A 12,741-nucleotide genomic window follows, 5' to 3' on the forward strand; every position below is an offset into this window, starting at 1 on the left:
GTCCTCATGAGAGACAGTTAACTCTAATGAACTAATCCTCTAGAGCAGAGGTAACTCTGGGTCTTCCTTTCCTGTGGCGGTCCTCATGAGAGCCAGTTTCGTAGACCTTGATGGTTTTTGCGAATGCACTTGAAGAAACTTTCAAAGTTCTTGACATTTTCCAGATTGACTGACCTTCATGTCTTAAAGTAATGATGGACTGTCGTTTCTCTTTGCTTATTTGAGCTGTTCTTGACATAATATGGACTTGGTCTTTTACCAAATAGGGCTATCTTCTGTATACCACCCCTACCTTGACACAACACAACTGATTGCCTCAAACGCATTAAGAAGGAAAGAAATTCCACAAATGAACTTTTAACAAGTCTGTTAATTGAAATGCATTCCAGGTGACTACCTCATGAAGCTGGTTGAGAGAATGCCAAGAGTGTGCAAAGCTGTCATCAAGGTAAAGGATGACTACTTTGAAGAATTACAATTATAAACTATATTTTGATTTGTTTAACACTTTTTTGGTTACTACATGATTCCATATGTGTTACTTCATAGTGTTAGTTTGGTGTCTTTTCTATTATTCTACAATGTAGAAAATAGTAGAAAATACAGAAAAACCCTTGAATGAGTAGTTGTGTCCAAACCTTTGACTGTGTGTGTGTGTGTGTGTGTGTGTGTGTGTGTGTGTGTGTGTGTGTGTGTGTGTGTGTGTGTGTGTGTGTGTGTGTGTGTGTGCGTGCGTGCATGTGTGTGCGTGTGCGTGTGTGTGTGTGATGTACCTGGATCATCTCTGTTGTCCTCTGTAGTGTTTCCCAGCTCAATGTCGTAGTCAAACCCTCTGTTTCCACTTCCTGGAAGACGGGGGACTGGAACAACAGAACAGTTCGTTATACTGTTGGTCATAGTATCACAGAGTATCAATGAGTATTACTGAGTATCACCGAGTATTACCGAGTATCACTGAGTATTAATGAGTATTACTGAGTATCACCGAGTATTACCGAGTATCACTGAGTATTAATGAGTATTACCGGGCACCGCCGGGTATTAATGAGTATTACCGAGTATCACTGAGTATTAATGAGTATTACCGGGCACCGCCGGGTATCATTGAGTATTGCCGAGTATTAATGGGTACTACCGAGTATTACCGAGTATCGATGGGTATTACCGAGTACCGATGGGTGTCAATGAGTATTACTGGGTAGCAATGAGTATTACTGAGTATTACTGGGTATTAATGAGTATTACCGAGTATTACCGAGTATTAATGAGCATTACCGAGTATTACCGAGTATTATTGGGTATTAATGAGTATTAATGAGTATTACTTCATCTGCCTATTTCCTCTCTATTCGTCCCTCCAGAATTCCACGGGGATTGTTTTTGGATAATTGGGGGCAGAAATGCTTCATTTTACTGCGGTAATTATGACATTTTGAAATATGCAATGATTTGTCACGAAAACGCACCGACGAGGAAAAAAGTGAGTTGCTTGATTGAATCATATTATGCGGTAAATGTGCAGTGATTGGTTGAAGATGATTGGTTGAAGATGCAAACCCTCTTTTTTTGAACTGCGTGATTGGTCAAATTTCCATGCCCTCGCATAATATGCGTGAAATTGTTGATTTTGCAAAACATTGCGATCGCAGAATCTCAGAATCCTGAAGGGACTGCTCTATATTCAGCATAGAAATGTCTCCATGGTGACGGTGTGTGTTCTTACTGTGAACATCTCCTCTTTGTCTCTGGGTAACAACTTTCTGAATGTGGTTGTCCAGGGGGGTGGTGGGAGGAGGGCTGGGGGTGGTAGGGGAGGGGGCCGAGGGAGGAGGGCTGGGAGTGGTAGGGGAGGAGGTAGAGGGAGGAGGGCTGGAGGTTGGGGTGGTAGAGGAGGGGGTAGAGGGAGGAGGGCTGGGGGTGGTAGGGGAGGGGGCCGAGGGAGGAGGGCTGGAGGTGGTAGGGGAGGGGGTAGAGGGAGGAGGGCTGTGGGTGGTAGGGGAGGGGGCCGAGGGAGGAGGGCTGGGAGTGGTAGGGGAGGAGGTAGAGGGAGGAGGGCTGGAGGTGGTAGGGGAGGGGGTAGAGGGAGGAGGGCTGTGGGTGGTAAGGGAGGGGGTAGAGGGAGGAGGGCTGGGGGTGGTAGGGGAGAGGGTAGAGGGAGGAGGGCTGGAGGTGGTAGGGGAGGGGGTAGAGGGAGGAGGGCTGGGGGTGGTAGGGGAGAGGGTAGTTGGAGTAGGGGTTGTAGTGGTTGTCAATGGCTGAGTAGAGGTTGTTGTCGTGGGAACGGATGTTGGGACGGTGGTTGTCGTAACGATGGTTGTCGTGGTGGTAGGTCCCCTGGTAGTTATTGCCATGGCAGTGGTTGCTGCGTTTGTAGTCACTATCGTAGCAGAAGTAGTAGGTCTGACTGTAGTTGTCTGTCTGGCTGTCTGTCTGGTTGTATGTCTGGTTGCTTGTTTAGGTGTAGGTCTCGTTGTAGATCTGGGTGTAGTTTTAGGTTGAGGAGGAACAATGGTGACCTTGGTAACAGCTGGAGAGAAACATAAAGACAGTTACTAACTCTGTCTTTAGACTCAACTCTCATAGGATTCACAGAGACAGTCACTAACTCTGTCTTTAGACTCAACTCTCATAGATTTCACAGAGACAGTTACTAACTATGTCTTTAGACTCAACTCTCATAGATTTCACAGAGACAGTTACGAACTCTGTCTTTAGACTCAACTCTCATAGGATTCACAGAGACAGTTACTAACTCTGTCTTTAGACTCAACTCTCATAGATTTCACAGAGACAGTTACTAACTCTGTCTTTAGACTCAACTCTCATAGGATTATTGTAGAAGAACATTCCATTGACACAAAACAGTGAAAACCAAAGAAAGAGAACTCTGTTTTTTCTTACGATAGCAGTCCATTCCCTTCCCATCTCTACAGAGGCACTTGGGAGAGTCAGGATTGAGGGAGCAGAAGGAACGAGAATCCTTATCTGAAAACACACACACACACACACACACACACACACACACACACACACACACACACACACACACACACACACACACACACACACACACACACACACACACACACACACACACACACACACACACACACACACACACACACACACACACACACACACACTGTCGATGTGTGCACGGTTCGAGTTGTTGGGTGTGTGTGTGTGTGTGTGTGTGTGTGTGTGTGTGTGTATCTTACCTATACAGTGGTATCTGCCATTGATGTAGGTGAGTTTGTAACCATGGTAACATTTACACACATAGCTGCCGAAGGTGTTCTGACACTTCCTGTTCCGAGGACACACCCCTCGACCCGCCACACACTCGTCAACATCTAAGACAGAAGAGGAAGACATAGAAGGGTAATGACTGTGAAGAGTAATGACTATGAAGAGTAATGACTGTGAAGGGTAATGACTATGAAGAGTAATGACTGTGAAGAGTAATGACTGTGAAGAGTAATGACTGTGAAGAGTAATGACTATGAAGAGTAATGACTATGAAGAGTAATGACTGTGAAGAGTAATGACTATGAAGAGTAATGACTGTGAAGAGTAATGACTATGAAGAGTAATGACTAGGTGTAAAAATGTCATATAGCACCATATTACACACATGTGCAAACATTCACTACACACTCACACACACGTACTCTCACATGCACTCTCACACACACACACGCACTCTCACACTCTCACACACACACACACAGACACATTATTTATCTCTCTCTCTCATCGTGCTGCTAAGGTCTTTCACGACACAGACCGGCGCTCCAGAACAGACCGGCGCTCCAGAACAGACAAGCTCCAGAACATACAAGCTCCAGAACAGACAAGCTCCAGAACAGACCGGCGCTCCAGAACAGACCGGCGCTCCAGAACAGACCGGCGCTCCAGAACAGACCGGCGCTCCAGAACAGACCGACGCTCCAGAACAGACCGGCGCTCCAGAACAGACCGGCGTTCCAGAACAGACCGACGCTCCAGAACAGACCGGCGCTCCAGAACAGACCGGCGCTCCAGAACAGACCGGCGTTCCAGAACAGACCGACGCTCCAGAACAGACCGGCGCTCCAGAACAGACCGGGCGTTCCAGAACAGACCGGCGCTCCAGAACAGACCGGCGTTCCAGAACAGGCCGACGCTCCAGAACAGACCGGCGCTCCAGAACAGACCGGCGCTCCAGAACAGACCGACGCTCCAGAACAGACCGGCGCTCCAGAACAGACCGGATCTCCAGAACAGACCGGCGCTCCAGAACAGACCGGCGTTCCAGAACAGACCGGCGTTCCAGAACAGATATCCCAGAGCCTTGCGTTGTTCCATCATTCCAACGTCCTACTGCTTCCACCTACAGCGGTCTGTCTCTCCGACTGACCATCTGCTGCTGACAGGCTCTTAGAGGAACAAGGCAACTTCCTGTCCTCTCTCCACCTCTTCTCTGGTTCTCTGTCATCCTCCCTCTCTACACCTCTTCTCTGGTTCTCTGTCATCCTCCCTCTCTACACCTCTTCTCTGGTTCTCTGTCATCCTCCCTCTCTCCACCTCTTCTCAACTTCCTGTCCTCTCTCCACCTCTTCTCTGGTTCTCTGTCATCCTCCCTCTCTCCACCTCTTCTCAACTTCCTGTCCTCTCTCCACCTCTTCTCTGGTTCTCTGTCATCCTCCCTCTCTCCACCTCTTCTCAACTTCCTGTCCTCTCTCCACCTCTTCTCTGGTTCTCTGTCATCCTCCCTCTCTCCACCTCTTTTCAACTTCCTGTCCTCTCTCCACCTCTTCTCTGGTTCTCTGTCATCCTCCCTCTCTCCACCTCTTCTCTGGTTCTCTGTCATCCTCCCTCTCTACACCTCTTCTCTGGTTCTCTGTCATCCTCCCTCTCTCCACCTCTTCTCTGGTTCTCTGTCATCCTCCCTGTCTCCATCTCTTTCTGCCTGATATGGTAGTTCTTCAAGAAAACATTGATAAATGACACCAGTCTTTCGCTCAGGGACGTCATGAACCCCATAAATTCTGAGGGGGCGCAAAGTATGTGAGGATGGCTGGGGGGTGGTAGGGAAGGATGGCTGGGGGGTGGTAGGGAAGGATGGCTGGGGGGTGGTAGGGAAGGGGGCTCGTCCCCCCCTGTCCGGAAGATGGAGAAATGCTTTTTTCCAACAACTGAAACAGTTTTTTCCTGCAATCTAGAGCCGTAATCATTATGCTTATTTCTGTGTCAAAAATATATCAATTTTTCTTCATATCTAAGCATAACTCTTGAGTTGTCATTATCCTCCTGACTGGTGGTTATTTTTTTTAAAGAAACAAAATCTGGGAAAAAGATTGAAAGGAATGTGAGTCGCAATTAGTTGCTAGCTAAAATAGTTAGACAAGCTAGCTACTCTTCTATGGTCAGAATCAACGCTGGTCTGTTCCTATTTCATAATCTCCTAACACTGTGGGCTCTATATGGTTCTCCTAACACTCTGGGCCTCTATACGGTACTCCTAACCCTGTGGGCCTCTATACGGTACTCCTAACCCTGTGGGCCTCTATACGGTACTCCTAACCCTGTGGGCCTCTATACGGTACTCCTAACCCTGTGGGCCTCTATACGGTACTCCTAACCCTGTGGGCCTCTATACGGTACTCCTAACCCTGTGGGCTCTATACGGTACTCCTAACCCTGTGGGCTCTATACGGTACTCCTAACCCTGTGGGCTCTATACGGAACTCCTAACCCTGTGGGCTCTATACGGTACTCCTAACCCTGTGGGCCTCTATACGGTACTCCTAACCCTGTGGGCCTCTATACGGTACTCCTAACCCTGTGGGCCTCTATACGGTACTCCTAACCCTGTGGGCTCTATACGGTACTCCTAACCCTGTGGGCCTCTATACGGTACTCCTAACCCTGTGGGCCTCTATACGGTACTCCTAACCCTGTGGGCTCTATACGGTACTCCTAACCCTGTGGGCTCTATACGGTACTCCTAACCCTGTGGGCTCTATACGGTACTCCTAACCCTGTGGGCTCTATACGGTACTCCTAACCCTGTGGGCCTCTATACGGTACTCCTAACCCTGTGGGCCTCTATACGGTACTCCTAACCCTGTGGGCCTCTATACGGTACTCCTAACCCTGTGGGCTCTATACGGTACTCCTAACCCTGTGGGCTCTATACGGAACTCCTAACCCTGTGGGCCTCTATACGGTACTCCTAACCCTGTGGGCTCTATACGGTACTCCTAATCCTGTGGGCTTTATTCGGTACTCCTAACCCTGTGGGCTTTATTCGGTACTCCTAATCCTGTGGGCTTTATTCGGTACTCCTAACTCCGTGGGCTCTATACGGTACTCAGAACCCCGTGGGCTCTATTCGGTACTCCTAATCCTGTGGGCTTTATTCAGTTTGCCCTATGCATTAGTGCACTATATAGTGAATAGGGCACCAGAGAGAGACAATGAGTAATTTGTCAGAGCTGGTGAAGACGACTGTAATTCACTCCACTGATTGGTGGGTAGACTAGTGCTGTCATCAATAGGATTGCAGACTGGAATTTGTAGCCAATTGGGAGAACAACAGCAAAATTATAGTGTTATTGTGTGTAATCAGACCAGACCATAATACTCACCCACACAGGTGCGTCTGTCTGGCCCCAGCCGTAACCCTGGAGACGGACACTGGCACCTCACCACCCCTTTGGTAACCTCACAGCCGTACTGACAGTTGGCCCTGACACAGGTACGGGCATCTAAACAGGAAGTAGACAGGAAATACAGGGAAACCGTTATCCCAGGGTACAGAAACACTTATAACATCACTAAAGAACAATGGTTCAACCGTTGAGGTGGCAGGACAGAGAAGAGCTCGGACTGGGCTGAGCGGGAGCTGCTCTCCCGTAGGAGAGGGAGGGCCAAGAGACCAGAGGTGGCAGAAAACGGAGTGCTCGGGTCGGGGTGTAGGGTTAGACCATAGCCTGAAGGTAGGGAGGGACAGTTCCTCTGGCTGTTCCGTAGGTAAACACAGTGGTCTTGTAGTGGATGGGTTGGGGTGTAGGGTTTGACCATAGCCTGAAGGTAGGGAGGGACAGTTCCTCTGGCTGTTCCGTAGGTAAACACCGTGGTCTTGTAGTGGTTGTGAGCTTCGACTGGAAGCCAGTGGAGTTTGTGGAGGAGCTGGATGACATGAGAGAACTTGGGAAGGTTGAACACCAGTCTTACTGCTGCGTTCTGAATAAGATGCAGGGTTTTGACGGCACAAGGGGGAGCCCAGCAAACAGCGAGCTGCAGTAGTCCAAACGGGAGATGACAAGTGCCTGGATTAGGACCTGTACCTCTTCCTCTGTGAGGTAGGGTAGAACTCTTACGGATGTTCCTCTTCCTGTGTGAGGTAGTGTCTTCCTGTGTGAGATAGGGTAGAACTCTTACGGATGTTCCTCTTCCTGTGTGAGGTAGTGTAGAACTCTATGGATGTTCCTCTTCCTGTGTGAGGTAGTGTCTTCCTGTGTGAGATAGGGTAGAACTCTATGGATGTTCCTCTTCCTCTGTGAGGTAGGGTAGAACTCTATGGATGTTCCTCTTCCTGTGTGAGGTAGTGTCTTCCTGTGTGAGATAGGGTAGAACTCTATGGATGTTCCTCTTCCTGTGTGAGGTAGGGTAGAACTCTATGGATGTTCCTCTTCCTGTGTGAGATAGGGTAGAACTCTTACGGATGTTCCTCTTCCTGTGTGAGGTAGTGTAGAACTCTATGGATGTTCCTCTTCCTGTGTGAGGTAGTGTCTTCCTGTGTGAGATAGGGTAGAACTCTATGGATGTTCCTCTTCCTGTGTGAGGTAGTGTAGAACTCTATGGATGTTCCTCTTCCTGTGTGAGGTAGTGTCTTCCTGTGTGAGGTACCATCTACAGATGGTGTAGAGCATGAACCTCAGGAGCGAGTCACTGCTTTGATGTTTGCAGAGATCAACAGGGTGTCCAGTGTCATGCCAAGGTTCTTTGCACTCTGGGAGGGGGACACCGTGGAGTTGTCAACCGTGATGGAGAGGTCCTAGAGTGGTCTTCCAGTCCCTGGGAGGAACAGCAGCTCTGTCTTGTCCAGGTTGAGCTTGAAGTGGTGGGCCGACATCCAAGCTGAGATATCTGTCAGGCACGCAGAGATGTATGTTGCCACCTTTGTATCAGAAGGGGGGAAGGAGAAAAGTCGTTGAGTGTCATCCGCATAGCATTGATAGGAGAGACCATGTGAGGATATGACAGAGCTCATGATGCCCAGCCCTGAGAGGGTGGATCTGATGGTTCACAGTGTCAAAGGCAGCGGATAGATCGAGGAGGATGAGAACAGCAGAGAGAGAGTCAGCTTAGGCAGTACAGAGGAGAGCAGTCTGGGTTGAGTGACCCGTCTTGAAGCCCGACTGGTTAGGGTCCAGAAGATGGTTCTGAGACAGATAATGAGACTGTTGATCAGAAACAACACGCTCAAGTGCTTTGGAAAGAAAATGAAGATGGGAAACAGGTCTGTAGTTTGATGTCAGATGAGTCGAGTTTTGGTTTCTTGAGGAGGGGAGCGACTCAGGCCATGATGAACTCAGAGGGGATGTGGTCAGTGGTCAGAGATGAGTTGATGAGGATGGGACAAAGACAGTGGTCAGGGATGAGTTGATGAGGATGGAACAAAGACAGTGGTCAGGGATGAGTTGATGAGGATGGGACAAAGACAGTGGTCAGGGATGAGTTGATGAGGATGGAACAAAGACAGTGGTCTGGGATGAGTTGATGAGGATGGGTGAGACCAGTGGACTCAATAGGCTGAGTGAATGAGGAGCGGATGTCCTCAACTTTTTGTTCAAAGTTGTTGACAAAATCATCCGCAGAGAGGGAGGAGGGAGGGGGTGGAGGAATAAGGAGGGAGGGGGTGGAGGAATAAGGAGGGAGGGGGTGGTAAATTGTTTCCTTAGTTTAGAGTTTACTGGGCTAGAGTTTCCTAGAGTTAGAGTTTACTGGGTTAGAGTTTCCTAGGGTTAGAGTTTACTGGGCTAGTTTCCTAGGGTTAGAGTTTACTGGGCTAGTTTCCTAGGGTTAGAGTTTCCTAGGGTTAGAGTTTACCTGGGTTAGAGTTTTCTAGGGTTAGAGTTTCCTAGGATCATAGTTTACTGGGCTAGAGTTTCTTAGGGTTAGATTTTCCTATGGTTAGAGTTTCCTATGGTTAGAGTTTCCTGGGGTTAGAGTTTCCTAGGGTTAGAGTTTCCTATGGTTAGAGTTTCCTGGGGTTAGAGTTTCCTAGGGTTAGAGTTTCCTAGGGTTAGAGTTTCCTATGGTTAGAGTTTCCTGGGGTTAGAGTTTCCTAGGGTTAGAGTTTCCTATGGTTAGAGTTTCCTGGGGTTAGAGTTTCCTGGGGTTAGAGTTTCCTGGGGTTAGAGTTTCCTATGGTTAGAGTTTCCTATGGTTAGAGTTTCCTATGGTTAGAATTTCCTAGGGTTAGCGGCTGAAGCATAACATGTCATATGTAATGCTGTTAATGTATATGGGAAAGAGTAAGTAAGAGCGTGTGTGTGTGTGTGTGTGTGTGTGTGTGTGTGTGTGTGTGTGTGTGTGTGTGTGTGTGTGTGTGTGTGTGTGTGTGTGTGTGTGTGAATGAATGAGTGAGAGTGTGTGTGTGTGTGTTAGAGAGACTCACTCCTGCAGGTTCCATCAGGTTGCAGCATGTATCCATTCAGACAGTAACACTTGTAGCTGCCCTGGGTGTTCATACAGCGATGTTTACATGGTCTGGGCTTTAGCCCACATTCATTCAGATCTGGAGGGAGAGAGGGAGGGAGGGGGGAGAGAGAGAAGGGGGAGATATAGAGGGAGGGGGGGGAGAGAGAAAGGGGGAGAGAAAGGGGGAGAGAGAGAGAGAGAGAGAGAGAGAGAGAGAGAGAGAGACAAACTCGTCATCAAGCTCGAGACCCTGGGTCTCGACCCCGCCCTGTGCAACTGGGTAATGGACTTCCTGACGGGCCGCCCCCAGGTGGTGAGGGTAGGTAACAACATCTCCACCCCGCTGATCCTCAACACTGGGGCCCCACAAGGGTGCGTTCTGAGCCCTCTCCTGTATTCCCTGTTCACCCACGACTGCGTGGCCACGCACGCCTCCAACTCAATCATCAAGTTTGCAGACAACACAACAGTGGTAGGCTTGATTACCAACAACGACGAGACGGCCTACAGGGAGGAGGTGAGGGCCCTCGGAGTGTGGTGTCAGGAAAATAACCTCACACTCAACGTCAACAAAACAAAAAGGAGATGATCATGGACTTCAGGGAGCACCCTCCTATCCACATCGACAGCACAGTAGTGGAGAGGGTAGAAAGTTTTAAGTTCCTCGGCGTACACATCACGGACAAACTGAATTGGTCCACCCACACAGACAGCGTCGTGTAGAAGGCACAGCAGAGTGGCTGCTGCCAACATACTGACTCAACTCCAGCCACTTTAATAATGAAAAGATTTATGTAAAAAATGTATCACTAGCCACTTTAAACAATGCCACTTAATATAGTGTTTACATACCCTACACTACTCATCTCATATGTATATGCTGTACTCTATACCATCTACTGCATCTTGCCTATGCCGTTCTGTACCTACATTACCCATCAGATTGTAGGATGGCCGGGGTGTTAAGCATGTCCCAGTTTAGGTCACCTAGTAGCACAAGCTCAGAAGATAGATGGGGGGCAATTCACATTTGGTGTTGAGGGCACAGCTGGGGGCAGAGGGTGGTCTATAGCAAGCGGCAACAGCGAGAGGCTTGTTTCTGGAAAGGTGAATTTTTCGAAGTAGAAGCTTGAATTGTTTGGGTACAGACCTGGATAGTACCCAGACTGCCCCCTTTGACCTGCAGTAGATTGCCACAACGCCCCCTTTGGCAGCTCTATCTTGGCGGAAAATGTTATAGTTTGGGATGGAGATTTCAGGGTTTTTGGTGGTTTTCCTTAGCCAGGATTCAGACATGGCTAAGACATCTGGGTTGGCAGAGTGTGCTAAAGCAGTGAGTAAAACAAACTTTAAAAAAAAAAGTGCTTTGAAAGGCTGGTAATGGCTCACATCATCACCATCATCCCAGAAACCCTAGACCCACTCCAATTTGCATACCACCGCAACAGATCCCCAGATGATGCAATCTCTATTGCACTCCACACTACCCTTTCCCACCTGGACAAAAGGAACACCTATGTGAGAATGCTGTTCATTGACTACAGCTCAGTGTTCAATACCATAGAGCCCACAAAGCTCATCACTAAGCTAAGGACCCTGGGACTAAACACCTCCCTCTGCAACTGGATCCTGGACTTCCTGACGGGCCGCCCCCAGGTGGTAAGGATAGGCAACAACATGTCTGCCATGCTGATCCTCAACACTGCGACCCCTCAGGAGTGTGTGCTTAGTCCCCTCCGGTACTCCCTGTTCACCCACGACTGTGTGGCCAAGCATGACTCCATCATTAAGTTTGCAGATGACACAACAGTGGTAGGCCTGATCACACCATCGAGAGCATCCTGACCGTTTGAATCTCCGCCTGGTATGCCAACTGCTCGGCATCTGACCATAAGGCGCTACAGTGGGTAGTGTGTATGGCCCAGTATGGGGCCAAGCTTCCTGCTATCCAGGACCTCTATACCAGGCGGTGTCAGAGGAAGGCCTTAGAAATGGTCAAAGACTCCAGTCAACCAAGTCAGAGACTGTTCTCTCTGCTACCGCACGACAAGCGGTACCGGAGCGTCAAGTCTAGTTCCAAAAGGCTCCTTAACAGCCTCTCTCTGTTTTTAAACCTCCCGTTCCACATTCATTAACGGCCTCTCTCTGTTTTTATAACTATTACAGTTCAACATTCATTAACAGCCTCTCTCATACCAACTTCCTCCACTCTAAATCTCTCTCCCTAAAATTCTCATTTTAAGTTAACTGCCTTCTCTCTCTCTCTCTCTTTCTCTCTCTCTCTTTCTCTCTCTCTCTCTCTCTCTCTCTCTCTCTCTCTCTCTCGCCCTCTCTCCTCTCCTCTCCTCACCTCCCTCCTCTCTCTCGCCCTCTCTCCTCTCTCTCCTCTCTCTCCTATCCTCTCCTCTCCTCTCTCCTCTCTCTCTCCTCCAGGCCATGATAAATCATAATCTGAGGTTCTGAGGGTCTCTTTGATATGGAACACCTGCTAGGGGCAAACACACACACACACACACACACACACACACACACACACACAGTTCTACCTTGATTGCAGGTTTTGCCAGTGTATCCTGGATGGCATGTGCATTTATCCGGACCGACACACTCTCCATGCTTACACTCCTGTTGGCACAGAGCTGTTGACACACACACACACACACACACACACACGCAAGTGTAAGGTGGCCATTAAAACAATCAATGAAGGAGCCATGCACGAAGAAGACTTCATAGAGGAGGCTAAGATTATGATGTGAGTAGAACATGTGTAACACACACACACACACACACACACACAGTAAGATATTTCACCTGAAAAATGGAAGTGGGTGCTCAGGCATCTTTTCACGCCTGCTACGTTATGTAAGTGTGTACTCACGTTGGCAGTGCCCCCAGGAAGCCCTTCTCCAGCCCCAGCAGCACTCCAGCCTGGTTCCGTACTGACACAACCCATTGGACAACAGCTCCTGGCCCGCCCACCTACCACAGATCAGCACCTTCAGTCAGTACCCAATCACAGATCAGCACCTTCAGTCAGTAGCCAAT

At 48.8% G+C, this 12,741-nt stretch overlaps 1 protein-coding gene across 1 annotated transcript in view; it reads right to left on the reverse strand.

Annotated features, from left to right (window-relative positions):
• The window catches only part of LOC112239232 (nephronectin-like), a 47,777-nt gene that overhangs the window by 30,737 nt on the left and 4,299 nt on the right, over positions 1-12,741 (reverse strand). Inside the window, exons 2-10 of the mRNA XM_042315935.1 lie at positions 12,575-12,675; positions 12,240-12,332; positions 9,671-9,790; positions 6,633-6,752; positions 3,219-3,353; positions 2,902-2,985; positions 2,175-2,527; positions 1,724-1,847; positions 774-860 (exon numbers count right to left, since the gene is read on the reverse strand). Coding sequence (XP_042171869.1) covers positions 774-860; positions 1,724-1,847; positions 2,175-2,527; positions 2,902-2,985; positions 3,219-3,353; positions 6,633-6,752; positions 9,671-9,790; positions 12,240-12,332; positions 12,575-12,675 — 1,217 coding nt within the window. The remainder of the gene's footprint in view (positions 1-773; positions 861-1,723; positions 1,848-2,174; positions 2,528-2,901; positions 2,986-3,218; positions 3,354-6,632; positions 6,753-9,670; positions 9,791-12,239; positions 12,333-12,574; positions 12,676-12,741) is intronic.

The sequence above is a fragment of the Oncorhynchus tshawytscha genome, unplaced genomic scaffold (genome assembly GCF_018296145.1).
Source record: "Oncorhynchus tshawytscha isolate Ot180627B unplaced genomic scaffold, Otsh_v2.0 Un_scaffold_6023_pilon_pilon, whole genome shotgun sequence".
In the NCBI taxonomy this organism is placed as follows: Eukaryota; Metazoa; Chordata; class Actinopteri; order Salmoniformes; family Salmonidae; genus Oncorhynchus; species Oncorhynchus tshawytscha.